Source organism: Ahaetulla prasina, chromosome 2 (genome assembly GCF_028640845.1).
Source record: "Ahaetulla prasina isolate Xishuangbanna chromosome 2, ASM2864084v1, whole genome shotgun sequence".
NCBI classification, from domain to species: Eukaryota; Metazoa; Chordata; class Lepidosauria; order Squamata; family Colubridae; genus Ahaetulla; species Ahaetulla prasina.
In genome coordinates, this window is record NC_080540.1 from 225,741,537 (window position 1) to 225,768,645 (window position 27,109).

At 35.6% G+C, this 27,109-nt stretch overlaps 1 protein-coding gene across 3 annotated transcripts in view; it reads left to right on the top strand.

Moving 5' to 3' along the window:
* PTPRD (protein tyrosine phosphatase receptor type D) overlaps positions 1-27,109 on the top strand; it is a 1,472,813-nt gene that overhangs the window by 1,337,747 nt on the left and 107,957 nt on the right. For all 3 annotated transcript variants that reach the window (XM_058166456.1, XM_058166457.1, XM_058166458.1), the window contains 5 exons: positions 1,026-1,119; positions 9,616-9,825; positions 11,581-11,741; positions 14,103-14,215; positions 23,180-23,277. In XM_058166456.1, the coding sequence (XP_058022439.1) occupies positions 1,026-1,119; positions 9,616-9,825; positions 11,581-11,741; positions 14,103-14,215; positions 23,180-23,277 (676 nt within the window). The remainder of the gene's footprint in view (positions 1-1,025; positions 1,120-9,615; positions 9,826-11,580; positions 11,742-14,102; positions 14,216-23,179; positions 23,278-27,109) is intronic.

The following is a 27,109-nucleotide window of genomic DNA, read 5'->3' on the forward strand; positions in this document are numbered from 1 at the left end:
AGAGGTGAGTTTCTGACCAATTCTGGAGAACCGGTAGCGGAAATTTTGAATAGTTTGGAGAATCGGTAGTAAAAATTCTGACTGGCTGCCCCATCTATTCTCTGCCTCCCAAATCCCAGCTGATCAGGAGGAAATGGGGATTTTGCAGTAACCTTCCCCTGGATTGGGGAGGGAATGGGGATTTTACAGTATCCTTTCCCTGTCATGCCCACTAAGCCACGCCCACCAAGCCACGCCCACAGAACCGGTAGTAAAAAATTTTGAAACCCACCACTGCTAATAACATGTATTTTTGCTTATTTGAGCACCATTAAATATAAAAAATTTAAACATAACCTACTTAAATTGATGGTTTCAAAACAACTCCCTGCAGGATGTAAACTTGTTCATTGACTGTCCATTCATTATGGATCAAATTATACTGTGTCACTCTAGCGCAGGATGGTAAATAGATACTTTGCAACTTCCAATCTAAGACTGAGAAAGACTGACTGATCTCACATAATTCATCCTTGCCCAAAGAAAGGCTACAACCTGGATTTCCCTGTTCCTAGTCTACTTTAATCACTATCCCAAGAATTTCTGAGATAAAGTGATATACTGATAAAAAGGGAAATTGCAAATAACTTACCAAAATTCTAACAAAATGCTTGATTTCTTCCAAACTTCATGCCTCATCTGAGGAAAAGCCACCCAATTAGCTTCACCTGAATTTTAAATTTTGCAAGCATTAAATCTTTCAAAACGTGAGCATTCAGAAATGAGTGAAATTATCGCTTTCCACTATGCCAAAGTTTGTCATTATATTTATAGTGTTTCTGTTGTTATTACAAACTGATAAACACAATGTTGAAGTCTAATAAAAGAGTTCAATTAGCAGTACATATGTATTTGTATTTAATATTAATTTCATATAGTCATATGTTATTATAATCAGTTGGTTCTTCTGTGGTTATTCTTTATAGAAGCTTTTCAATGAATTCCCTTTATATAAACCTCACTGTTACATTTTGTTTCATTTGCAGAGGTTACTATATAGTAATTGTACCTTTGATAAAGAAATCAGATGGAAAATTCATGAAACCACGCGAGAGCCCAGATGAAATGGAATTAGATGAGGTACCCTTTGTTTATTTTAGCTCTTTTTTTTTATCCAGGGAAACCTTTTCTGATTGAAGCAGTCTTAATGGTTGTGTCCAATTAATGTCAGCAAGTTGACTTTTTTTTTAAATACTTTGTCATTTATATTGGAGTTAGTTTCTGGGAGCAAACACAAAAAGCTAATTACGTAAATTAAAATACATTAAGTTGCAATGAGGCACATAAACTGTCTGATCTTTGTTGTCATTAATATTTTATTCCTTGCTGATTGTAAGGCATAATGTAGAAAACAAAATGACTTGTCAGCAAAAGTATAATCACCACTGATATGAACTCCAATAAAGGTCTGGTTCATTAATGGGGTATTTGCTAAAGCTGAATCAAATGCTAAATTGCAATTTGCTCTGCAGTTTAACATTTGACCTCCCTCATAGTCTCTACCTGTTTCAGCTATGCTGAAATACTCTAATTAGAAAGTGTATCTATTATTTTTAAACTCTTGTTCCTTGTTCTCCAGATTGAACTTAAACAAAAAACAAAACAAAAAAAACCATCTTCATATTCTCAGAATGAGAGCCAAGTTTTTGAGCCAGATGATGTATTTAGTCAATTTCTATTATCCTTATTCTGAAATAATTAGTCAGTGACATTAGAATCTTCCAATATTTTGATATTTTGAGATCATTAGATTTTGTTTATTTTTTCTTCTAAATACATCTTACTTTAGAAAGAGAGGAAGAATTTAAAAATACCAGTCCTGTCTAGAGGAGATACTTACGTAAGGTTGGTATAATATTCACCTATATATTCATTGGACATGGCTACAAAAGTTGATTCTTGAAATCACTTATTTTCAAAGAAAGTTTGGAATCATTTAATCCTGATTACATTTTCACACTTTCAAGAATAGAAATATGACCTTATATTTCCATATATTTTTCATATATTTCCTGGGATGGATGTTCTGGTGTTTTTTCTTATGGTAAAATGTATTAATTGGATACATTTACATGCAAAGGCAATTGGATAACTTTCATAATGATATCTGTGTTGTTAGAATAGAGAATGCAAATATTTTTCATAGTAAGCTTTGCAGTATCAGTTTTGGAATGCCTGGAAGTAACAGTTTATGAGCTTTTAACTACCTTTTTTTATACTTGGTATCCAGTATCCAAAGTATTCAAATAAGGACATCTATGCAGCGATTGGTTGAATTGTGTACAAGGCTGATCAGAAACAGTGTTATTATCCATTTGGCAGAAAGTCATAACTTTACATTATTAAGAAGACTGGCTGGACTTAAACTAGTATTCTTAGGTACTTGAAAAAATAAATTTGTTAAGTCTTAGATGCAATTGTCGTCTTTCAAATGTGATTTTCTTCTCCATTATGCAACAGCTAGTCTTCTGTACAACAGATTTGAACAGTATTATCTTTGTTGTTGTTGGTTTCTCTTTAGGTTTTCTCAAATTGTTTCTTAATTGTTTACTGATTTTACTGATAGGTTGAAGTGTTTTGTATACCTAATCAATAAAATTAACCTATCTTGATTTCAAATATTATATGATATGATACTGTAGAGCAGGGCTGTCAAACTTGCGACCCACAGGCCTGATGCATCACATGCTGGCCATGCTCATGCCTGGTTTAGCGAAGGGGGGAAAAGTCCTGATATGTCACGTGATGCCGCAAGTTTGACACCCTGCTGTAGAGGGACTAAGGTTTTTTTAAAGTTAAAAATCATGATGCATAATTTTATACATTTAAATGTATTCATTCATTACATTGGTTGCTACCTAACTTCAAATTGACTCTAAATATTTCACAACATAAAATAATTAACAATAATTAAAAAACAATTAAAATTTATCCTATATCCAGCAAAGGGCTCCAGGCACAGCTTGGGAGTAGAGCCAGTCTTTAAGGCCCTCCAGAATGCCATTTTACTGAGATTTCAGGGAAAACCTAATTCTAGAAGGCAGGCACTACGAGAGCAAAAGCATGTTTCCAGTAACCTGATGGCACCGCATAGTCAAACAAACTTAGGGTGCACCAATCCTTCACTACTGACTGGCTAAGAAGACCCTAAAGTCCCTCAAGTTAGGCCTGATACTGTGTAGGGCTATAAATCATGACAGGACTTATAAGTCATAACTAGCAGCTTGAATCACACTCGGAACCAAACTGGTAATCTCTGGGGGTCACAAAACCAGAGTATCACATATGCATACTGAGATATGCCATCATTAACCATAGGCATGGTGGACTACTTGAAGCTTTCGGAGACTCTTTCAATCCCTTGTAGAATATGTTGTCATAATTGTGCTATGAGGTGATTAGGACTCTCTGAAGGACTTCTCGATCTCGGAAAAGGCACAATTGGCACACTAGATTAAGCTATATAATGGTCTTCTTGTGTATAGATGCCACCTGCTCATTAAGCAAGAGCTGTGGAGACAGGAAGATCCTCAAATTGTACTCTTAAATGGGAAAGTGTTACCCCTCCAAAGTTTAACATCCCCAGCCATATTGTGACAGAACTTGAGTAGCCTTACTTGGCCAATCTGGAGTCAAAAGATATAATTATGTAGGAGATGAGCGAAGAGAGCTCAGGGGAGGGGAGTTAAGCGAGTCATCAGCTTCTAGTCCTGTATATAGATTTCACATGTGTATAATAAAATATTTGGGGAAACAAATTCCATTGCAAAATTCCATTGACCAATATGCCAGTCGTAACAGATTACAAAATGGTACTTCAAGGGCCTTGAATTTCTGTATAATTAAACTATTTGTATTTGTGCTACTGCTATTCAGAACAAAATCATTTTTATAATTGTTTATGTTGTGATGTATTAATTAGTATAAGACTTTGACAATTCAGAAATGTTATAGTATTTTTTTAATTCATCAAAAAATAAAATACAGAACAATAAAGAAAAATGAAAATAATGGGAAAACAGGGAAGGAAAAGAGGAAGAGGAAAAAGTGTAGAATAAAGGGCAGAAGAAAAAGATTGACTTCCGACTTCTTTTGGTGCAGTAGAATAAGGTGGTAACATACAATAAGGTAATAGCATACAATCTCAATTAATTCAGAAACGCTTAGCAAAGATAGGATCTTCCCCATATTTTTCCAGGAATAATTAATAATGAAATAGAAAATTTTATGGGATGACTGAGAAAACAATCTTTAAGAGGAATCTATTTTGGATTACTTTCTTACAAGAGAGCAGATAGTAGGATGATACTTTGAGAATGGCATTCTTCTTCCAACAAGAATGCTATAATCAATGCTGGAATTCCAGGTGTCCAGTGGTGATCAATTCAAACTCAACACTGAAGTCATTGAAAACCTATTTTCTGCATGGAGCTCTGCACTGCTCTGTTCCCATATGCACTGGCAGATGTTACCCTTTTTTCATACCTAATTTGTGGCTTTGGGAAAGAGCGGACAAAAAAACACAATGCCAGCAGCAGCTAGTCCAGTGCAGATGGGCAAAGTGTTATTGAAAATATATCTAAATGTTTTCTATTTCTTTTTTATTTCCAATTTTCTAGTCATTCTTTTTCATATAAAAATTAAAGAAAAAATAACGACTAGAAAATTGAAGGCGAAGGTAAATATTAAGGGGGTGGGAAGAAATAGAAAATGTTTTAAGTATATTTTCAATATTTTTTTGCCAACACACAGTAGTATTTTTATTTAAATAGTAGCAGTAATTACAAAAAATAAATCTTTCAGCAGTTCGGAAGTTATTCAATTCAGAATTAATTATCCCAGTAACAGGTTCCAAACAGAAAACATTTATTCACATTAAAAAGCACCTTTGCTGAATAAAAATTCGGAATAAAAACATAAGAATGAAGGTAATATTTACTTTGTCTCAATTTTTGTGTGGATATACCTCTCCAAACTATATTCAAACTCAGAATTTTATAATTATTCTAACTGAAAAATACCACATCTATTAGGAAAACATATATTGCTTTTTTATATTGCTTATGAAATGTCTTTATTATAGTCTATAACAGGGGTCTGCAAACTTGGCTCTTTTAAGACTTGTGGACTTCAACTCCCAGAGTTCCTCAGCCAGCTTGCTAGTTGAGGAACTCTGGGAGTTGAAGTCCACAAGTCTTAAAAGAGCCAAGTTTGCAGACCCCTGGTCTATAACGATCGTTACAATAAAAAAATACAGTAGAAAGGGAAATAGTTTATCACAGCAATTTGTTATTGGGGAAGGGGAAAAAATAATACTAATAATATATCTAATTAAAGTTTTGCGCAGTAAATGTTTGAACGCCTGATATGAGAGAATGGGATTAGCATTCCTTAAAAAATAATAAACATAAAATTTATCTATATGGTCTTTGTATTTTTTAAAATAGAAAAGAATAAGATAGGATAGGATAGGATAGGATAGGATAGGATAGGATAGGATAGGATAGGATAGGATAGGATTTTTTATTGGCCAAGTGTGATTGGACATACAAGGAATTTGTCCTGGTGCATATGCTCTCAGTGTACATAAAAGAAAAGATAGCTTTTCTGATTGAGATGATCAGAGTATGTCTTGGGGGAACATATAAGGACAGAGAAGAGAATTTCTACCTCCCTGAATCCACAAGGGCCAGGTTTCTATAAATAAAAACAGTCAACCAGTAGAGATATAATTACTTATATTTGCATTAAATTGTACAGATACCCCTCAATACAGGGCTTGGAACCATTTGGCATACATTACTAATCAAAGAGTGATTGTTCTAGGAAAACTACTGGATTTATGAAAATGTATTCAAAATTTTGTGCCTTTTTGGACAAATTTTCAATTTATGTATTGTAGTAAGACAGTGAAATTAAACTAGCAGGTAAAATAGGAAACCAGGAGAAATTTTAATTGCCTCCATGCTAGAGGAGGAGATTATAATACTGACATTTATCAACATTTGTATACCTGCTTTAGTTTCTGAAACTGAGCCTTTTCTTAAAACTGTGGCTGAAAACTGACAAAAAACCCCACCATAAATCGCAGTTACTTGACTGCAGAACGCTGCAACCAGCCAAAAAGTTCTGCCGGTTTCTAAGCACTCAGAATGTGGTCATATGACCACAGAGAGTGGCAGCTGTCAAAACTTTGGAACCAGGTCATAAGTAGATTTTGGTGAGTCTCTCATAATTTTAAATGGTTGCTAAACACCTGGTTGTTAAGTGAGGACTATCTGTGGTGCAAAAGGCATTTTGCAAACTATTAGTTTAAGTTATGTTTATACATGGTTTCCCAAGGTCTTACGAAAATTTTGCCATAGCTTTAATCTGGAATCTCAGTCTTCTACATCAAAAGCAACCTTCTCCAAGTTTCCCACTGTAACCTTGTCAAGGTTACAACACTCACAACGTCTTAACCGACAAATTGGAAATATTAGCATAAGACAAAATTATACTTAGTAGTAAAACAGCCTGTTGTTGACTTAATATTTGACATTTCATTCGGCAAGCCATATCAGTTAGGCCTAAGTTTCATTTGAAACAAAACAGCAAATTATCCTGCTAGCTTCAGCTTATTGGAAGCCTGCTAAAATCAGCGGTCTTTGCTTTCCAGAAGTTGCCTTTAGAATTGTGATGTAAGATTGAAATGGAAAAATCAGAAGTGGCAGGACTACTTTAGGAGAGCTTTAGGAATAATGTATTTATAAAGAGACTGGATCAGTAACTTCTGATGGAAATGCTTTAAAGTATTGCAGACTGTTGCTCTGTTTGTATTCCTAGATCTCAAAAGGCCCCTGTTCTTTCATTTCTGAAGCCTTGCAGTATAATCGGTTTTATTGTTTATGCTGCTCATTTGGTTATTTGCTTATTTTGTGTTTAAGATCCAAACATTTTGGGTTTGTTTGTATTTATATTATTGATCATATAACATAAGGTAAAATAATACAATGTATTGGACTATAAAAAATATTCAATGAAATTAAGTAAGACTTGGCAATTGATCCCAATAGGATAGGAAGCGCTCAACTAAATGGCTTTAGCTATAAATGTGGCAGCCCTTACTTGAAGGAAGGAAGATAGCTTATTGGTGGGTCTCAACAGACTATCCTATCAATTAGTGACTTTAAATGTTGTGCTTTGTGTTGAAGCAAGCAGTTGGCAGTTTAAGAGGCTATTTTGATTATATCTACTTTTTATTTTAAGCAGTTAATATCCTAAAAAACAACAGTGTAATATATTTATGTATTATATTTGTCTGTTTGTTGTTAAAAAAACATTAACTGCTTGAAAACAATATATAGTTTTTAGTCAGCAATCTGTGCTCGGAGCCAAGTTTCACTTTCTGAACTCAGAAAGTTATAAGAATAGTGTACAGGTAGTCCTCAACTTACAACCACAATTGAGCCCAACATTTATGTTGTTAAGTGAGACATTTACCCACTTTATGACTTTTCTTGCCACAGTTGCTAAGTGAATCACTGCAGTTGATAAAGTTAGTCACCTGGTTGTTAAGTGAAACTGGCTTGTCAGTAGGTCGCAAAAGGTGATCACATAACCCTGAGACATTGTGACCGTCAAAATATGAATCAGCCGCCAAGCATCCAAATGTTGAGCACATAATCATGGGAATTCTGCAAAGGTCATAACTATGAAAAAATGGTCATAAGTCACATTTTTCAGTGCCATTATAATTTTGAATGGTCACTAAATGAACTGTTGTAAGTCGAGAACTACCTGTAATGATTATTTGGCAAAACTAGAGATTGAGATATTTTGGTTCTGCAACAATCCCATCCTTTTTCTATATTCTCAGCCATACTAATATTTTAGCTTATTCCGTGCTGTTAAAAGAGACTTTATTAAAATGAAAGATACGGTACTTTATTAAATAAACAGAGCAACATCTGCTTCCAGAGGCAATGCTCTACCACTGCTGTTTGTCAATCTTCATTTCTCCCCTGTGATAAATTTGGGGTTGTTTTGCCAGTGCTGTTTTAACTATGGTTTACTACCGCTCAGAAAATTCACAATGAATTAATGCTAGAATGGACAGAATAATGTTTTATTAATATTTTGCCCCAATTCTGTTACTAAGAACCATTAATATGATGAAAGGAGTACAGTATGACTGGTCATAAGTCACATTTATAAGTCACACATAAGGCTGACTGTTGGAGGCGAGTTATTGGCCCCAAAGGATAGGGTGCGCAACCTAGGTGTCCTCCTGGATGAACGGCTGTCGTTTGAAGATCATTTGACGGCCGTCTCCAGGAGGGCCTTCCACCAGGTTCGCCTGGTTTGGCAGTTGCGCCCCTTCCTTGATCGGGATGCCTTGTGCACAGTCACTCATGCACTCGTTACCTCTCGCTTGGATTATTGTAATGCTCTCTACATGGGGCTCCCCTTGAGGTGCACTCGGAGGCTTCAGTTAGTCCAGAATGCAGCTGCGCGGGTTATAGAGGGAGCTACGCGTAGCTCCCACGTAACACCGCTCCTGCGCAGACTGCACTGGCTACCTGTGGCCTTTCGAGTGCACTTTAAGGTTTTGGTTACTACCTTCAAAGCGCTCCATGGCTTAGGGCCTGGGTACTTACGGGACCGCCTGCTGTTACCGCATGCCTCCCACCGACCCGTACGCTCTCACAGAGAGGGACTTCTCAGGGTGCCGTCCGCCAAGCTGGCGGCCCCCAGGGGAAGGTCCTTCTCTGTGGGGGCTCCCACACTCTGGAACGAGCTTCCCCCCGGGTTTACGCCAAATACCTGACCTTCGGACCTTCCACCGCGAACTGAAGACACATCTTTTCATTCGCGCGGGGCTGGCTTAAATTTTATCAATTTTAAATTTTTTAATATTAATTTTAATGGGGTTTTAGTTTTATATATTTTAAAGTTTTTTAGGCCAATTATAAAATAAGTTTTTTAATTTGTATTTTAAATTGTATATTGTATCGTCTGTTTTTACTTTTGGCTGTACACCGCCCTGAGTCCTTCGGGAGAAGGGCGGTATAAAAATCGAATAAATAATAATAATAATAATAATAATAATAAGTATAATGCTGTGTGGTCTCTTATTTAAGAGAATTAAATCACATATTCATCAAATATCACTCACGCAGCTTTTATGAAAAACTGCTTAATAGTTTGTTACTAGAAGGGATCATAATGTTCAGTATTAAAACCTGTTTTGATTCTTATCTGGTATGTCTCTTTAAGAAGGCATGATATTCATTTAGATTTCTATATTAATGTTTCCTTTAAAACTATCCTATTGAATGCAGTAAGCATAAAATAGAAATCTAAATGAATATCATGCCTTCTTAAAGAGCCAAACCAGATAAGAATCAAAACAGGTCCTAGGTAAATGTGCATAGGGTTACAGCAGAATTATAACTCAGATTATGGTTTACAAAACCCATAGTTCTTAAAACTATATTAATATTTTTTTTACCATCCTGTGGTGTTAGTTTACTTTTATTTACAGTTATCTTTCCATTTTTTGCTTCTCTCTTTTTTTTCTTTTGTACCCTAAAGCTACTGAAAGAGATAGCACGAAAACGCAGAAGCATTCGTTTGGGGAGAGAAGCAGACTTAAAGCCATATATTGCAGCACACTTTGAAGTTCTTCCTACTGAGTTCACCCTGGGGGATAAGAAGCAGTATGGTGGTTTTGAGAACAAGCAGCTCCAAAACGGCCAAGAATATGTTGTCTTTATTTTAGCTGTGATGGAACACTCAGAATCAGTAAGTTGGCTGCACGTTTGATTCCCCACCCCACCCCACCCTTAAATGTAGAATTGAAAGACTGTATCTTATCGCCACAGAGCTCATGCTTTGGCCATGTTCTTACGTGCTAAAAAAAATGTTTACATGTTTTGGATGTTATAAGGATATTTTCTATCTGCATTTTAAAGAATCTGGATTTATTTATTTATTTTTCCTAATTTAGATGGTCACCCATTTTATACAAGGGGAATCTTAAACCCACCATTAAAATCAAATATGAACACGTAAAACAATTAAATATCATGCAGGTAAAACCAAGATTGGAGTTAATTAAGATACCATACCTAGTGCAACCAATGTACATTTTGGGGATTCCTAGGCCTATTGAAAAAAATCCCACATTTTCAGAGCTTTCCAAAAAGCCATAAGAATTGGAGCTAATCTCACCACTTTTTTTTTTATTTGCATTTATATCCCGCCCTTCTCTGAAGACTCAGGGCGGTTTACGCTGTGTTAAGCAATAGCCTTCATCCATTTGTATATTATATACAAAGTCAACTTTTATTGCCCCCAACAATCTGGGTCCTCATTTTACCTACCTTATAAAAGATGGAAGGCTGAGTCAACCTTGGGCCTGGTGGGACTTGAACTTGCAGTAATTGCAAGCAGCTGTGTTAATAACAGACAGACTTAGTCTGCTGAGCCACCAGAGGCCCTTAGGTCAACACACAATGAAGCAGCAAGTGTGCAGAACTCTACAAGCTGCATCTGCCTCTATTTACCTTCTCATATTAATATGGCATCATCAAACTATGATATCTGTGTTTGTTTTAGTTATATGGTATGTCATTCACATGTATATATACAGTTTGTTCCCAAATTGAAAGAGTAATGACTGAATATGACATATATTAAACACTGGCATAGAAAGTAAAGGCATAGACTGGCATAGAAAGAGTTAAGGTATAACTCTTAAGTATTTCCATTTCTCAGAGTAAACAGTTGGTCTCCTTATTTTCTGCTTTGCTTCTTGAAATATCTGATAATTACTGAGGCATGAATGTTACATCTAATCTTTCCTCTTTCTTGTCTCAAAACTTATTGTCCGGACAATGTTGTTCTTTATGAAACATTTTTGGGAAACAGGAACTAATGAAGAAATGCAAAGCTAACTTCTTTAATTACAGTATTTTGCCACTGACCAGCAGTGAAATGTTCCAGAATTAAAAAATATTATAAGAAAAAGTAGTATTCCTGAACTGATTTAAGTAACTAATTGTACTGTTGTGCAATTTATCTGTTTCATACGTTTGTTATATGCTTGAATTATTTTAACTTTAATATATTTTTAAAAAATAAAAAAAGAAGGGAAACAGGCTTTTGGGAAAGAAGAGCAGCCAATATTAACATTTCAATTTGCAAGTTACATGGTTTTCTTTTTCAAATTGGTTGTTAACCTGTCACATGTATTTACTAGGTTGGCTTTGTTGAATTTAATTCATTTTAGTTAAAGGCTTATTGTAGTTGTTTTCCCAAGTATATTGTTAATTGCAAAAAGTCTTCTTACTTTAATATTCTTTTACAATTATACTTACGTTTGAGAATAATCATCTCAGGAATCTCGCTTCTACTTTTGTTTGAAGAGTCTTGCCAAGCTATATCTTTAACTGCGAGAAGGCAACAAAGTTCGTCGTGGCTAGTTCTAAATATATATGCAATAGAATGTCTTACATTCCCCACTATGTTATTAAGTCAGATTTTTCTCCCATCCAGACCATGTATGCAACCAGCCCATATTCTGAAACAGTTGTATCAGTGGATCTTAATCCCCAGCCAATTACAGAAGAGGAAGAGGGTTTGATCTGGGTTGTAGGACCAGTCCTTGCAGTTGTATTTATCATCTGTATTGTTATAGCTATTCTACTTTATAAAAGGTAAGTTTACAAAATAGTGTATAGAGAAGGGCAGGCTGTGTTAATTGTGTTGAAAATATTTTTAGATTAAAAAAGAAGCTTCCTTACATAAAGGATTCTTTTTAGACATTGAATAAAATCAGTATTTCATTCTTAACAGATGATGGTATCATCCAGGCCAGACGTCTCCTTCTAGATTTCCGTAAAAAAATCCATACAAGAGCAATAATTTCTCAGGAAAGAATGCAATCTCATTGTCAGTGTAATTTTTTTTTCTTGGAATCAAGGAGTAGATTTTGCAATTTATGCTTTCAGGTGCCTTATTTTAGTTTCGTCGCTTGCCAGTTGACACTGTTATCATCATGCTGTTTGTTTGTTTTTTGACATTACCATGTGTGGCTATATAAATTTGTTCCGTGTTTGAGAACTGGCTGGGTGAAAAAAATCATGCTTTCTACTAGGGAAAACAATATAGTCTTACGGGGAAAAAAGAAGATGGCTTTATTTGTTTCTTATAAGAGGGCAAAGCGAGACAAGAGGAGAAATATGGTAGATTATTACTTCGGTTTCTTTACTCAGAAGAGATTCTTTTTCCTACGAGTAGAGAATGTTTACATCAAATTCAGTAAGGTGTCAGGGACTACTAAATCTGTACCCTAATTGTGAAAGAGCATTTTCTGTCACAGTAACTTACTTTGCCATTGGCCAACTAACATTCAACTTTTTTCTCTCTTTTTTCTGCCGCTTAATAATGGAGCAGTAAACCTGACAGGTGAGATAAATTTTTAAAAAAACTTGCTTTCCATTTTCTCTGAAAAGGGAAAATGAGAAAACAGTTTAAAAATAGCTTGTTTGAGTTTCCAAACAGAATATTTGTCAATCTAAAGGAATCCAAACAGATGTACTGTTTGGAAAAGGGGGCAGACCTGAAGTTTAAGATATATTTTAACCCAAAGGAAGATGAAACATATAAAAAACAATGAAGGCTAAACTAAAAAAAAAGTTTTTAAAAATCCTGCTCACTGTCCAGATACCCAGTTTGTGGATTAAAGATTAAACTTTAAACTGGTCCTGAACCTAATATGCTCTGGTAAATGTGTGTATTCAACCCTTTAGCACATGTTTACACATATTCATATATTTGTTTGAAAGCCTGCTCAAAGCTACACTTAAAAATAACAAAAGAGAAGGCTAAACAAACTTACAGGGATTGAATTCAAAGCTACTGACTAAAATTAATGCCCTGTAAAATAAGCTATCCCATTTATAAAATTAATTGTTGTATTCTACTATATCATCTATCCTTTGACATGCACATATGTAAACACATATTCATGCACCAAAACACAGGTAAATGCACCCACTCTTGCTTCCCTCCTTCCACTCGAAACAGCAAAATAGAACAAGAAGAAAGGTAGATGCAGGGAAACAAAGAGAAATAAGAAAACAAAATTACATGGAGTTTAAACAGGTAGACAGGGAAAGAAGGTATGTTTAGTATTGAAATTCACCAGAGACCAAACAAGGTTAGGGTTTCCTCCCTAACCTTGGGCATAGCTAATCATATACACAAAGGTATTTCCCAGTAACAACATCAGAAGACATTTCAACTTCATATTAATTCACTTTTTCAACCACATCATCGGAAAAAAAGGTGACCCCAATTTACAAGTAATTTTTGAAAGAAAACATTTATCTCATTATCAGGTAAATATGGTATAAAAAAAATCAAGATGTCATAAAATAACACTCAGCATAGAGATTCATAGAGCTTGTAAAAAAAAAGCTGTTCAATCTTACATATTCACCTTTGGGAGTATTGCTAATGCTAGCATAAAATCAGCTTGCATCATCTTAAATAAAATGGTACAATTCAGAAAGTGGAGCTGCAGAGGAGTTAGGCAATAGCCAAGAGTTTGAACATGAACCAAAATTCTTTTCCTCAAATAGTTTTAGAAAAGCCCTAAATTTAAGGTTCTATAAATTTTGGGATTTCAACAGAGATTAAACATGTAGAAATGTTATTGAAATCAATGCATTTGTAACATTTAATGATACTCTGATTGTTCTTAATTTTATCAGTATTCAGGCATATTTAATTATCTTTTGATTGTTCTACATTTACCAAAAAAAATTAAACACATGCAACATGTTTCATAACAGATTATTCTATTAACATAATTGTGTCGTTTTCATTGATTCTACAGAACTTGGTTTCTGTGTTGATGTTTTAAAATCCTAAGTGTATACCAAAAACAATATATCAGAAAGTACATAATTATGGGTTGCTACTGTTGCTTTGGCAAGAGAGGGCAGTGATATCAATAATAAGCAAATTCTTGATTAATAGTCTTAATGATTGTATTCACTTTCTCTATGCAGGAAAAGGGCCGACACAGACTCTAGAAAGAACAGTATTCCCAACAGTAAAGAAATTCCTTCACATCATCCTACAGATCCAGTAGAGCTAAGACGCCTAAATTTTCAAACTCCAGGTAATTTGCAAATATTCTATTTTAATTATTTAAACAACATATCACCATAAATGATTTTGGTGTTTCATAATTTCATAGAAGTAAATACTGCATGAAAAAAATTACTTTTGATTATGTTGCTTCTGTTGATTATTGAAGACTGAGTTTTAAAGAAATTCTACTTCAAACTGTGCTCCTTTCCTGTTGGGTTTGTGCTAGTGAGATGTACCAAATTAATCATATTTTGTCTTTAATTAATGTTATTTTTAGAAGTCCATAGTTATGAGATAGACTAGTGGGATATTTAATGCTGTTCATAAATTCAAGATAATCATATCCTTCCTCCCTCAAATATTCCATGTACTGTCTTAATTAGAATCTCATCTTGATGAGGATTTAAAATTCTTTAAAAATGTACAACACCAGAACGAAGAAAAAAAGGCAAAGGTAATAGGAAAAACTATTAAAAGGCTCAAGAGAAAAAGAAAGTGGTTAGTTAAGAAATAACTACAGATAGTTCTTGACTTAAAACAATTCATTTAGTGACTGTTCAAAGTTACAACGGCATTGAAAAAAGTGACTTACAATCATTTTTTCACACTTACGACTATTGCAGGATCCCCATGGTCAAAAGTCAGACTCTTGGCAATTGGTTATAGTTATGACGGTTGCAGTATCCTGTGACCTTCTGATAAACAAAATCAAGGGGAAAGCCAGATTCACTTAACAGTAGTGTCACTAACTTAACAACTGCAGTTATTCATTTAACAACTTTTGCAATAAAGGTTGTAAAATGGGCCAAAATTTATTTAACAAATGTTTCACTTAACAACAGAAATTTTGGGTTCAATTGTGGTCATAAGTCGAGGACTACCTGTATGTTATACCAGCATTGCAGCTTTCATGCTGTATAGAAGAAATACAGTAACTTTCTGTATTAAGTAAATTATGCTTTCTGTATTGAATTATTAGCCTTGGATAAATGCTATATGAATATATATTAGATATACATACTGTTAAAGCCTATTTGCTTCTCTTATGCCCAGTTCTCGGTTAGAAATCCATTTACTCATGCATGCTTATCACTCCATTATTTGCCTGTATGTAAACTATCATCGTAGATCAAATCCTACGGGCATGGCTTTTATGTTTACATTAAGTAAAGCAAACAATACTTACTTACAAAAGAGAGTTTGAGATCAGCTGCCTGACCCATGCAGCTCAGTAATGCTATAAGCAGTATGTACTCTGGATTAAATCATCCAGAGTGTACTTTATTTTATGCACAATGACAATCCTGAGTTTAACCTAAAATACATTTTGTGAGAATGAGAACAATCTCTCTTCTCAGTTTCTCAAATTTAGTTTGACTCCTTGACATATTTTACTTTGATATAAGAATACAGAAAGAACAATGAAGACATGATGAATGAAAAGGGTTAAGGTAAAAGGAAAGTAAAACCCAAAAGTTTCAACAAATTATTTATTGAACAACATTGCAACAACTGAAGAACTATCATTGACAGTTAGAATTATTGCCGCTTTGAATTTAATGAGTGTTTCATAGTTTTCTAATCTTACTCATGTCTCTATAATAAATTTCAATATGGCAGGAAATTCAACACAGTTTTGAGATTTTTAAAATTGAGCACTTTGAGACTTTTTAATGGGAAGTAATGTACAAATGTTTTCAATGTACAAATGTTTTCAATCAACACAATGCCTTCTCCACAGTGTTCCTCCATATAGTACCTGTATTTTTAACAAAATGAATTGAAAATTGCTTTTCAGACATTAAGAAATTCACTTAATCAACATATGAAAAGATAAAAGGAGAATGCAGTCAGCAAATTCGCCCTTTGTTCTTCTTTGTCACAGTTAGCATGATAAATGTAAAGGCCTCTCTGTCCATATGAGTAGGGACAATGTCCAATATATATACTACTACTTCAAACTTTTCAGAAGTAACCAGATGTTGGTTTATACTGGTTTCAGATGTCTGAATAGAATTAATATCTTAGTAAAAGGGCACATGGCAAGCCAATTGAGTTGTGTCTATTCAAAAATTTCTAAGCTGGATTCAGTTTTGTATTCACAGAAGATATGGTTGAGACCATACTGCAGGGATAGATATCCAAAATCTCATTATCTCTTTTGCAATTTGATGTAGTATTTATGACTACAGGAAAGAGAATTTTCAAATGACTTTCTCAATCTCTTCCTTGAGAGGAACCTTCACTAAATTTTGGAACATACCATGAACTGCAGCTTTTTCATTATTGGAGGTTACACCCATTACAGATTATATTTATTTATTTATTTTATTTAATTTTTATACCGCCCTTCTCCCGAAGGACTCAGGGCGGTGTACAGGCATAATAAAACCGACAATATAATATACAAGTTTAAAATACAATTTAAAAAACTTATTTAAATTAGCCCAATGATTAAAATTTACCATACTAAAACCCCGTTTAAAATTAATAAATTTATCATTAAAATCCCAATTTAAGCCAGCCCCGCGCAGATAAAAAGATGGGTCTTGAGTTCGCGACGAAATGTCCGAAGGTCAGGTATTTGGCGTAAACCCGGGGGAAGCTCGTTCCAGAGTGTGGGGGCCCCCACAGAGAAGGCCCTTCCCCTGGGGGCCGCCAGCCGACATTGTTTGGCGGACGGCACCCTGAGAAGTCCCTCTCTATGGGAGCGTACGGGTCTGTGGGAGGCGTGTGGTAACAGCAGGCGGTCCCGTAAGTACCCAGGTCCTAAGCCATGGAGCGCTTTAAAGGTCATAACCAACACCTTAAAGTGCACCCGGAAGGCCACAGGCAGCCAGTGCAGGCTGCGCAGGAGCGGTGTTACATGGGAGCTACGCGTAGCTCCCTCTATAACCCACGCAGCTGCATTCTGGACTAACTGAAGCCTCCGAGCGCACTTCAAGGGGAGCCCCATGTAGAGAGCATTACAGTAATCCAAGCGAGAGGTAACGAGCGCATGAGTGACTGTGCATAAGGCATCCCGATCAAGGAAGGGGCGCAACTGCCGAACCAGGCGAACCTGGTGGAAGGCCCTCCTGGAGACGGCCGTCAAATGATCTTCAAACGACAGCCGATCGTCCAGGAGGACACCCAAGTTGCGCACCCTATCCTTTGGGGCCAGTGACTCGCCTCCAACAGCCAGCCGCGGGTGCAGCTGACTGTATTGGGGTGCCGGCATCCACAGCCACTCCGTCTTGGAGGGATTAAGCTTGAGCCTGTTTCTCCCCATCCAGACCCGTACAGCCTCCAAACACTGGGACAGCACTTCAACAACTTCATTGGGGTGGTCCGGGGTGGAAAAGTACAGCTGGGTGTCATCAGCGTACTGCTGGTATCTCACCCCGAAACCACTGATGATCTCACCCAACGGCTTCATATAGATGTTGAACAGCAGGGGCGAGAGAATCGACCCCTGCGGGACCCCACAAGTGAGGCCCCTCGCGGTCGACCTCTGCCCCCCTGTCAACACCGTCTGCGGCCGGTCGGAGAGATAGGAGGAGGACCACCGATATACGGTGCCTCCCACTCCCAATCCCCCCAACCGGCGCAGCAGGGTACCATGGTCGATGGTATCGAACGCCGCTGAGAGGTCTAATAGGACCAGGGCAGAGGAACATCCCCTGTCCCTGGCCCTCCAGAGATCATCCACCAATGCGACCAAAGCTGTCTCCGTGCTGTATCCGGGTCGGAAGCCGGACTGGAACGGGTCTAGATAGACATCTTCATCCAGGTGTTGGGGCAGCTGTCGCGCCACGGCACTCTCTACAACCTTCGCAACAAAACGAAGGTTGGAGACTGGACGATAATTACCCAAAATAGCTGGGTCCAAAGAGGGCTTCTTAAGGAGGGGTCTCACCACCGCCTCTTTCAAGGCGGCAGGGAAAACCCCATCCAACAAGGAGTTTGGATCCATTATAATTGGAAATCACAGGAAAAAGATACAAAAAGAAACATTGAAAAAGTTACTGGTAGAAGTAACCAGATCGTTTTAATATTGTTTATATTTGCAGCAGCACAACTGTAATTTAATTTTTAAAAAATCAAAAATCAAAAAAGAGCCAAAAGAAAATCTCATTCCTACAATTTTAAGTTATTAATAAACTTCTTCTTCTTAATATTAAATCTATATCAAATGAATCCATGAAAAGTAGGATTGAGATTGTACATATTGATCCATTCATCTCTTGATGCCTAGACTATATGCCTTTTCCTGCCTAGACTACATGCATACAAAAAGCCGAATTCAAATGTAAGCTTTGTCAAGGGAAGGGAATTTCTTGCCACTTTCGTCTTGTATTTCTTAAAACAAAACCTTGATCACAACCTTGATCAGATGTAATAACTGTAGCATTTCTGTTACCTTTCTTTGTTTCTTCCAGTCGTGTCCATATGCAAAGTCACTTGTGTAACAAGCAGATATAAAATGGGGCACATATGGCAGATTTCTCCCATTCTACAAATCACTCCATGCTGTTGGAGAACTAGCAGAAACAGATACATGTCTATTTTTGGACATGTCCATCCTCTTGAGGGTGATAAATATAAAGTCTTAATCTGTCCATGATGTTACTCTACTTGTTTCTCTTTATTGTAAAAATAAAAATAAAAAACATCCTGTCAAAAGAGCGGTGCTGAATGAAGCCAGAAGGAGACATCAATGCCATGGGGACCTTTTGTTGTTGTTGTTGTTGTTGTTAGTTGCGAAGTCATGTCCAGCCCATCGCGACCCCATGGACAACATTCCTCCATCCTCTGGAGTCCATTTAAGCTCATGCCAAAACTTAAGAGAGATGACACATGTATATAAGCAGTCTTGATAACGTTTGACCTATGTGTTGCAAAACACTGGTCAGGTATTATGCAGGCAGTTACCTATATGGAACCAGATATCCTCACATTGTTTTTGCTCTCAAAACTAAAGTAGCCATTAAGGGAGTTCCCCAGCAACCTGAATGAAAGGGAGCATCCTTGCAGCAGCCAAAAGTGGCCAATAAAAGGTGGCCAGAACCTAACTTTGATTGTATCAGAATCTGTGTTATATAGCAAGCATCTCTGATTGTTCATAAAGCATTAGGTGGTAAGGTTAAAGGTGGAGTAGTTTATAATAGGCTGGGAAAGAATTTAAGACAACCTCATGAGGATGTTTTCTGAAAATAATCAGTAAGGTGCTTAATCCCAAGAGACAATATATATATCCATTAAACCCATCTTCAGTGAACCTGTTCTTAAGGTGTATTTGCTTTCTTACTTTTGTTCCCCATGGGAAGCTGAGCAAATGTGAATATTTAACATTTTTAATCCTTGAGATGAATGATAAGAATGCTGCTACTGCCCATGTGCTTTTGTTTGCATATATCATAGCTTCTTTATGTGCATTATAAAATTATCACTTTCTTCAGAAGCATGTACCATCGGAGAATAAATGTAGCTGGTAACTGAAGAATACTGTATCTCTAATACATCTGGGCAAATGGGATGCTTGACAATGAAATCTGTTACATGCATGTTTTTGCTATTGTGTGGCTTGCACCAGGGCTACATAATTTCCATTTCTGTGTGGTTTGATTTATATTTTCCCATGTCTCTTTTAATATAATGGGGCAGTATGGAGGGAAGAAAACATTGGCATATGCTGTTCCACCCATATTTGTTAATAAAAATGCTCTTAGGATACATTGTCATGCAAATATGCATCAACTGTGGATGCTTTCCAGATTCATAACATCAAGCCATCTGTATTTTACAGTATTTAAATTAAAATGGACTCTTGAATGCAGAAGCCCATTACCAGTTGAAGTTTCTTGACCATTACTTGGCCTTTAGTTGCAGTTGTATAGCAAAAAAGCAAATTCATTTTAAAGCTAAATAGCTATAAATTATACTCATCTGTATGCAGTATGCTTTAGAATATATACAGTAAATGATAAATAAACAGTGGGTGTGAAATAAAAGGTAGAAATTAAAGAAAAGAAAGAAAGAAAACCACACACACTTGTACTACTTTTCTACATACTGTATTTCCTTTGATGAGATTATTGTGAAATTCAAGAAAAGGCATTATTTTATGTAAATAATAATAATAATAATAATAATAATAATAATAATAATAATAATAATAATAATAATAATAATAATAATAGTAGTAGTAGTAGTAGTAGTAGTAGTAGTAGTAGATGATTGATTTTAGAAGTGGTTTAATTTTCTTCTTAAATAAACTTATCCCTTTTGCTTAAACAAGCAAACAAATTATGTACCACATTTTGATAAGAATCAAATGCTTCCCTGTAGAAGGATAATGTTCATATAAATAGCAAAATACAGAAGGAATTCTTGTCTGAGATGTTTCAATATGGATACAATAAAAACAGTTAAAATCATGGGACATGGTTTTAATATCTTGGATGACTTATCTCTACTAAAGAGTGAGCACCATTGAAGATTATGTTATTTTTGTATAAGCCTTCATTTGAGGCTTATTGTTTATAATTTATCTATTATTTCATATCAATGATATCTCTGTTTTCAATAATATAAAATTGAGTATTGAGATCCAGTTCTGCTATAATATGATCCACTAATACAGCTGTTTGGTTCTATATATGAACAAATTAGTCTAGTCTGACCTTTCTGTCTCTTTCTCAGTTCTGAATGTCCACATTGTATTGTGCATGCAGAATAGTACCTTGGTCTCTTTAAAAACTGACTTAATATGATGGTGTACTGCTGTTACTAATTTCTTTCCCATTTCCAATTGGCTTTACTTTTTACAGCTTTGAGCAGTAATTCAGTCCCCTACGCCTCCCTGATTGGCTCTGTGTCCTCCCTCTCTAGCCAAACTACCACTCAATCCTTATATGATAATAACTCTCTCCCACGATTCGCTCGAAAAGGTCTAAACATCTTTGTCTATTATTTTCTCTGTTCACTGTTTTAGATGTTCCATTATTCAACTTCCATTTCTGAATAAGCCTAGCATTTTCTTGTGTCTTTTTCTTTCTTTCTTTCTTTCTATATTGTATCACTGGGATGCTCGATCTGGATTAAAAAATGTGTTGGTTATTTCTAAAACAAATCACCCAGATTAAATATTCCATATGAAGATATGAGAGATACTAAAACATCTCCCAAATTAATAAAAACATCATTTTTCTTTCTGAAAGTAGTTTCCACAATGTGTGGGCACTTCGTACTCTTACCAAATAATCAAAAGAATTGTTATGTATCTAATTAGTTCTGCCACATCGTATTATCTTCCGTAGTGCCATCTTCAATGCCACCAGCAGGATTTAAATGACATGCTGGTGATGACCCTTCCTTCATTAAGCCAGGAGTTCTATAACCCTAGTAAGGACATAGCAAATGTAATTTATATCTTTATATTATCATTTCCTGATCATGACACATAAAGCTGTGTAGCATCATGCAAACTATCTTTTGTAGAATACATCTTTCAAAATTGCAGTGATGAAACAGCTTGACCTGTGGAAAATATGGCTTCCAGCTTGAGCCCCCCACTCCTCCTTCCAGTTGCCATCTTTCTTTTGTTTACACATAATGTCCGTACATCTGGGGTTTGCTAGTTTAAAACTCTAGCCAATTTTATGTCTCCTTACAACAAGCTATTCTAGGCAAGCTTACAATACGGGAAATACATTGAATCGGTAGAAACTCATCCACCATGAGCAGTTGAAAAAAATAGACTCATTTGAGCAAATACTTGTGAATTTGCTAAAATCTTTAGCTTGCCAGATCATGCTAGTTGACCCCATTTTGCCCCTTTACCTTGTCTCCAATTTACCCTGTTGCTTTTCTATCCCATCTCATCCCACTCCATTCCTTCCCTGACCCTTTTCAATGTTCACTGTTTTTCCATCTGTAGACAAAGATGTTTACACCTGAAGTAGATTGTAGGTAATCTCTGGGGGTTGATAAAGGGACGGGGTTGAGATTTTTATCTTTTCTCGGAGAAAGTAGGGTGAACTGCATGTTTGTGTTTCACAAAACTGATTCTGTACAACCCCTGCCACTACAATCTGCTACTAGTGGAAACATTTTTGAAGCTTTAAATGTCTGATATACAATCTTGTCTTTATTGACTGTTGTCTATAAGCTGCAATGCATGTTTACTTTGACTATCCATAGTTGCATGTGAATGTCCTAAATTTTTGTAACGTGTTTTGAAAAATCATTAGATTATTCTTTGTCTTAATCAACTTCTCCAATTCTTGAAATACAATAATTACTTTCTTAAGAAGTATTCATTTATTTCATTTCATTCAATTTTATAATTATACTTGAGGGTTTTTTTTTCTTCCCGTTTTATTTTTGAAATCTCTTTTTGCAGGACCAAGTTTCTCTGGTTACCCTGGTAACCTACATTCTTCAAGTTAGTTTTCCTCATAAGTTGTTTTGTCTCAACTGTTCTAACTCTTTAGGACTCTGATTGGTTTCTCCTTGCCCTCGATTCATGTTCTGTTCACCTAAATCCAACACCATTTCCATTTCACACAGTTCAAGACAAGGGATTATATATGACATTAAGAATCATTATTCAAAGAGAAATAAACATAAGGTCTAACTATCTCATTCTTTGCACTTAGCTAACCATTAAGCTTTGGCATAATATATGTGTGTGTAAAGATATATTTATATATATATGTTTACATTATTATAATATATATAAATATATATGTATATAGTCATTCTAACACTAGAGAATGGTTGTTTGGGAAAATTGCTTGATTTTTTAAATTTTTATTTAGTAATCTGGCTTCAGAGCATGTCTTGCTTTGAGTGACTAAACTATATGCCTGCTTCTATCACCTTAAAACATCTTTACTATTTACACATTTTTTAGCCATTTTAATTGCTATATTTTTTTTAAAAAAAATTGAATATCAGTACTTGTCTTTCATTATTTTTCAATTTCATCTTTTTTCTACTTTAACAGGTATGGCTAGCCACCCACCAATACCTATTTTGGAACTTGCAGATCACATTGAAAGACTGAAGGCAAATGACAACCTGAAATTTTCCCAAGAATATGAGGTAATGACCCCCAGGTTTCTCAGGGGCTGATACATTGATAATTTAGCATGACAATATTAATGGGTTGGAATAAACTCCCAGGAGATACAACTTCTGTCTATAAATATAAAACTTAAATTAACGAAATTCCAAAAGAAATAAGACATATTTTCAAAAAGTAATACTGAATTCCTTAAAAAAATGACATAGCAAGCTTGTTGGATAGAATAAGATTTCAGCGTAAGTATTTTAGAATTAATTGCTTCATTATTTTTATGCCAGTATGAATATTTAAAGCAAGTTCTTAACAAGTCAGCATTTTCTCCCAGAAGATATTTTCAATAAGTTAATGTCCTGTTTGGATAGGAAATGATTTTAAAATCTCTTTAGGAGATATTCTGTCCAAAGCAGTTCCTTTTATCATTAAAATATAATATAAAAAGGTAGGAAAAAGAAAAGGGGGAGGGTGGAAGAATCCTAGGATGGGAGGAATAGAAAGAAGTGACTCAGGTAACAAGAGAATAATATCCTTTTCTTTTAGTATCAATTTGAATACTTGAAAATATTAAATTCTTACACACCTTTCTAAAATTAAAAAAAAAATAGAAATTCAGTGTTAACCACTTTAGTAATAAAATTCTAAAATCTAAAATGCCTAACAAAGAATAAGAAGAAATTTCACCAGCATATTAACATGGAATGGATAAAACAGTGAATTCAGCTAAATGCAATGCCAAGTAAAATTAGTACCTAAATAATTTGGGCAGAAAAAAAATGAAAACTTCTACATGATAATTTTGTTTTGTCATATGTGTAGCTTAATTTATAACTCCATAAGAATTTAAGTAATTAATTTAGAATTAGGTTGGTATACAGAGTAAATACTTGCCTATTGATATAGTTATTTTTACCTCACTATTCATTAATTCACGAGTCACACATTTTAGTAGTATTATGGGAAGTTATTATAAAGTACCTTTTAATATCCCATGGATAATCACTCCCAGGACGCACGCAAACACAGAGAGACCATTCTCAGTAGATATACTGAAGACAATAGGGCCACATCCATTAAATATCATTAATTATTGCTAAAACACAATACGTAGGGGAAGCATGCAGAATTTTTACAGATTTTTTCCTTAATAGCAGTTCCACTCTGGAACCACAAGGGAATGTGGAGCTTCATAATTGGATGGTCAGCAGTCTTCCAACTTGCTACCCAATGACTGCCGTTGGAAAGCATTAGACTATTTTTTTTCTCCATATTTTTTTCCCCTCTATAGTCCCATCTAGTTTCATCCTACATTGAAATTCTGTATTCCTTTTTCTGACTTATTGCTGCCACCACCACCAAATTTAGTCCCATTCTGTTCTTGGGTAATCCTGTTAATGGACAAATAATATAAACCCAAGGCTCTTTATGTAATTTTGTTTCTAACATTCCATTGTATTAAAAAGTAAAAATGAAAGGTGGGAGAGAGAGAATGAGAGAGAATCAGAATGAGAGAGAATGAGAGACAGAGAATCAGAGAGAGACAAAATGAAATAGAATCAGAGAGAGAGAATCAGAATGAGGGGGAAGAGAGAGAGAGAATGAGTGGGAGAGAGAGGGGGAGACAGAAAGAGAGAAAGAGAGGGGGAGAGAGAAAGAGAATGAGTGGGAGAGAGAAAGAGAGATGAGAGAGAGAGAGAGAGAGAATGAGTGGGAGAGAAAGAGAATGAGAGAGAGTGGGAGAGAGAGAGAATTAGTGGAAGAGAGAGGGGAGAGAAAGAAAGAAAATGAGAGGGGAGAGAGAGAAAGAATGAGAGAGAATGAGGGAGAGAGAGAGATGAGAGAATGAGAGAGAATGAGTGGGAGAGAGGCGGAAAGAGAGAGAGAGAAAGAATGAGATAGAAAGAGGGGGGAGAGAGAGAGAGAAAGAGAGATGAGAGAATGAGTGGGAGAGAGAGGGGGGAGAGAGAAAGAGAGAATGAGAGAGAAAGAGTGGGAGAGAGAGGGGAGGGCTGGAGAAAGAGAGAGGAAGGACAGTGCCTGAAGGACCCCAGCCCGTCATTGGGAGTCCAGGTGCTTTAGCAAGCAGCGCACTGGATTCATATTAGTGGTCCACAGGATTTAAAATTATGAACTTGGTGGTCCCTGAGGTCCAAAATGTTAGGGACCCCTGGTTTGGAGGGCAACGACTTGGAAGTTGTTTTTATATAACCTCAGAAGCTGGCATGTTTTGAAGTTGAGCAAGAACATTATGTTTCTCTTTTCAAGGTGATGTGCTGATCATCTCCTTGCTTAGCCCATAGTAGCTGCAACATGTTCTTCAATTAGGCACCCTCCAGAATCTACATCCTCATTAACTGAACTCATTCTCATTCAGACTCATGTCTCTTGAAGCTGTCATAGAGTGATGGTCTGTCAGATCTGCCTATTTAGCCTCTGACCTGAGATTCAAGCAAAGCTGTAACTTCACCACATAAGGCACAGCATATTGACACCTGTTAATTTCATACCCAAGACCAAAAGCATTGTCCTCAATAAAGATAAAATGGACTAATTGTGGCAGAATCTGTATCCATCTATAAAATGGACTAATTGTGGCAGAATCTGTAGCTAGATTGGGCAAGTGTTAAGAGACTGGCTAGCTTGAGATCCCTGCAGGGGAGGAAGCAACGGAGACTTGAAAACCTCCTCCTCCTTCCAAAATTCTTGGATTCTTATTTGATTGTTCCCAGAAGAATGCACTTCCTATAAATGGGCGAATAGCAATAAAGAAACTTCTTTGATCAGCTCACAGTGTCATTCTGGTTCCCTGCATCAGACACCAATTAAATAAAAGTTTTGGTGTCTTTGTTGTGCCCCAGAATTCACTGCTTGATGCAGCCACCTTAATACACTTAACAGTAGAATACAGTTTGCATGAAGTTACTGAAATGGCAATACTTATTATGCCACATTCTTCAAGCAATTAAGTGCTGAACTGTTATGTTCTTTCTGCATCATATGCAAATTATTACTTGGAATAACAGGTGCTAAGACTAGAATACTAGTACTCCTTATAAGCAATAGCACAATGACATTTTTGTCAGCTGGCTCATCTAGCATCATCATAATATTATTATGTTCAATCCTATTATAAAATCTTTTAAATTCCAATATGCAAAACTTTTATTTTAAAATATGGGTAATTTAACAGCTTATTGGCATATATTTATGCTTTCAAGCTTTCAAAATACCTTTCATATACAATACTTTGAAACTAATGATTTTGAGACATGTTGTTCCAGGTGACACTGGCATCATGACAGAATGCAAATAAATTAGTACTCTATATCTTTTAAGTGTGGATGCCTCCTTTGTGTAGGAACAGTTTGATAAAAACTTTAATAAATGTTGCCTTTGGAATGCAGTTTTATTTGACCTTTACATAAATATTTCAGTCCGTAGAATATAAATATCTAATATCTTAAGCAAGAGACATTTAAATAGCAATTGTATATTTATTTTTTCAGTACTTATGTTCAGTTGCTTACCATGTAATATATTCAGTGTTAGATAAGGTCTTAAGCTTTGTCTGAAAAATAATCTCATTACTGTCAAAAATGAAAATGCAGTTTTAACATTCAGTAAATCATGTTGACTTGAAGGTCATGTTAGGGTTTAAAGTGACACTTAACACAATTAGGCAGAGATTTTATGCCAATTGTATATAATTATTTAGTGTTCACAGTCACAGAGATCATGCAACCTAAACTGCATATTTCATCAGTCATTTGCTGGTATTCATTTATTTCCTTTCTTTCACAATGGCTGTTCCACATAGGATAAATTTCTAAAGTTACTTACACTTTATTTTGCTGT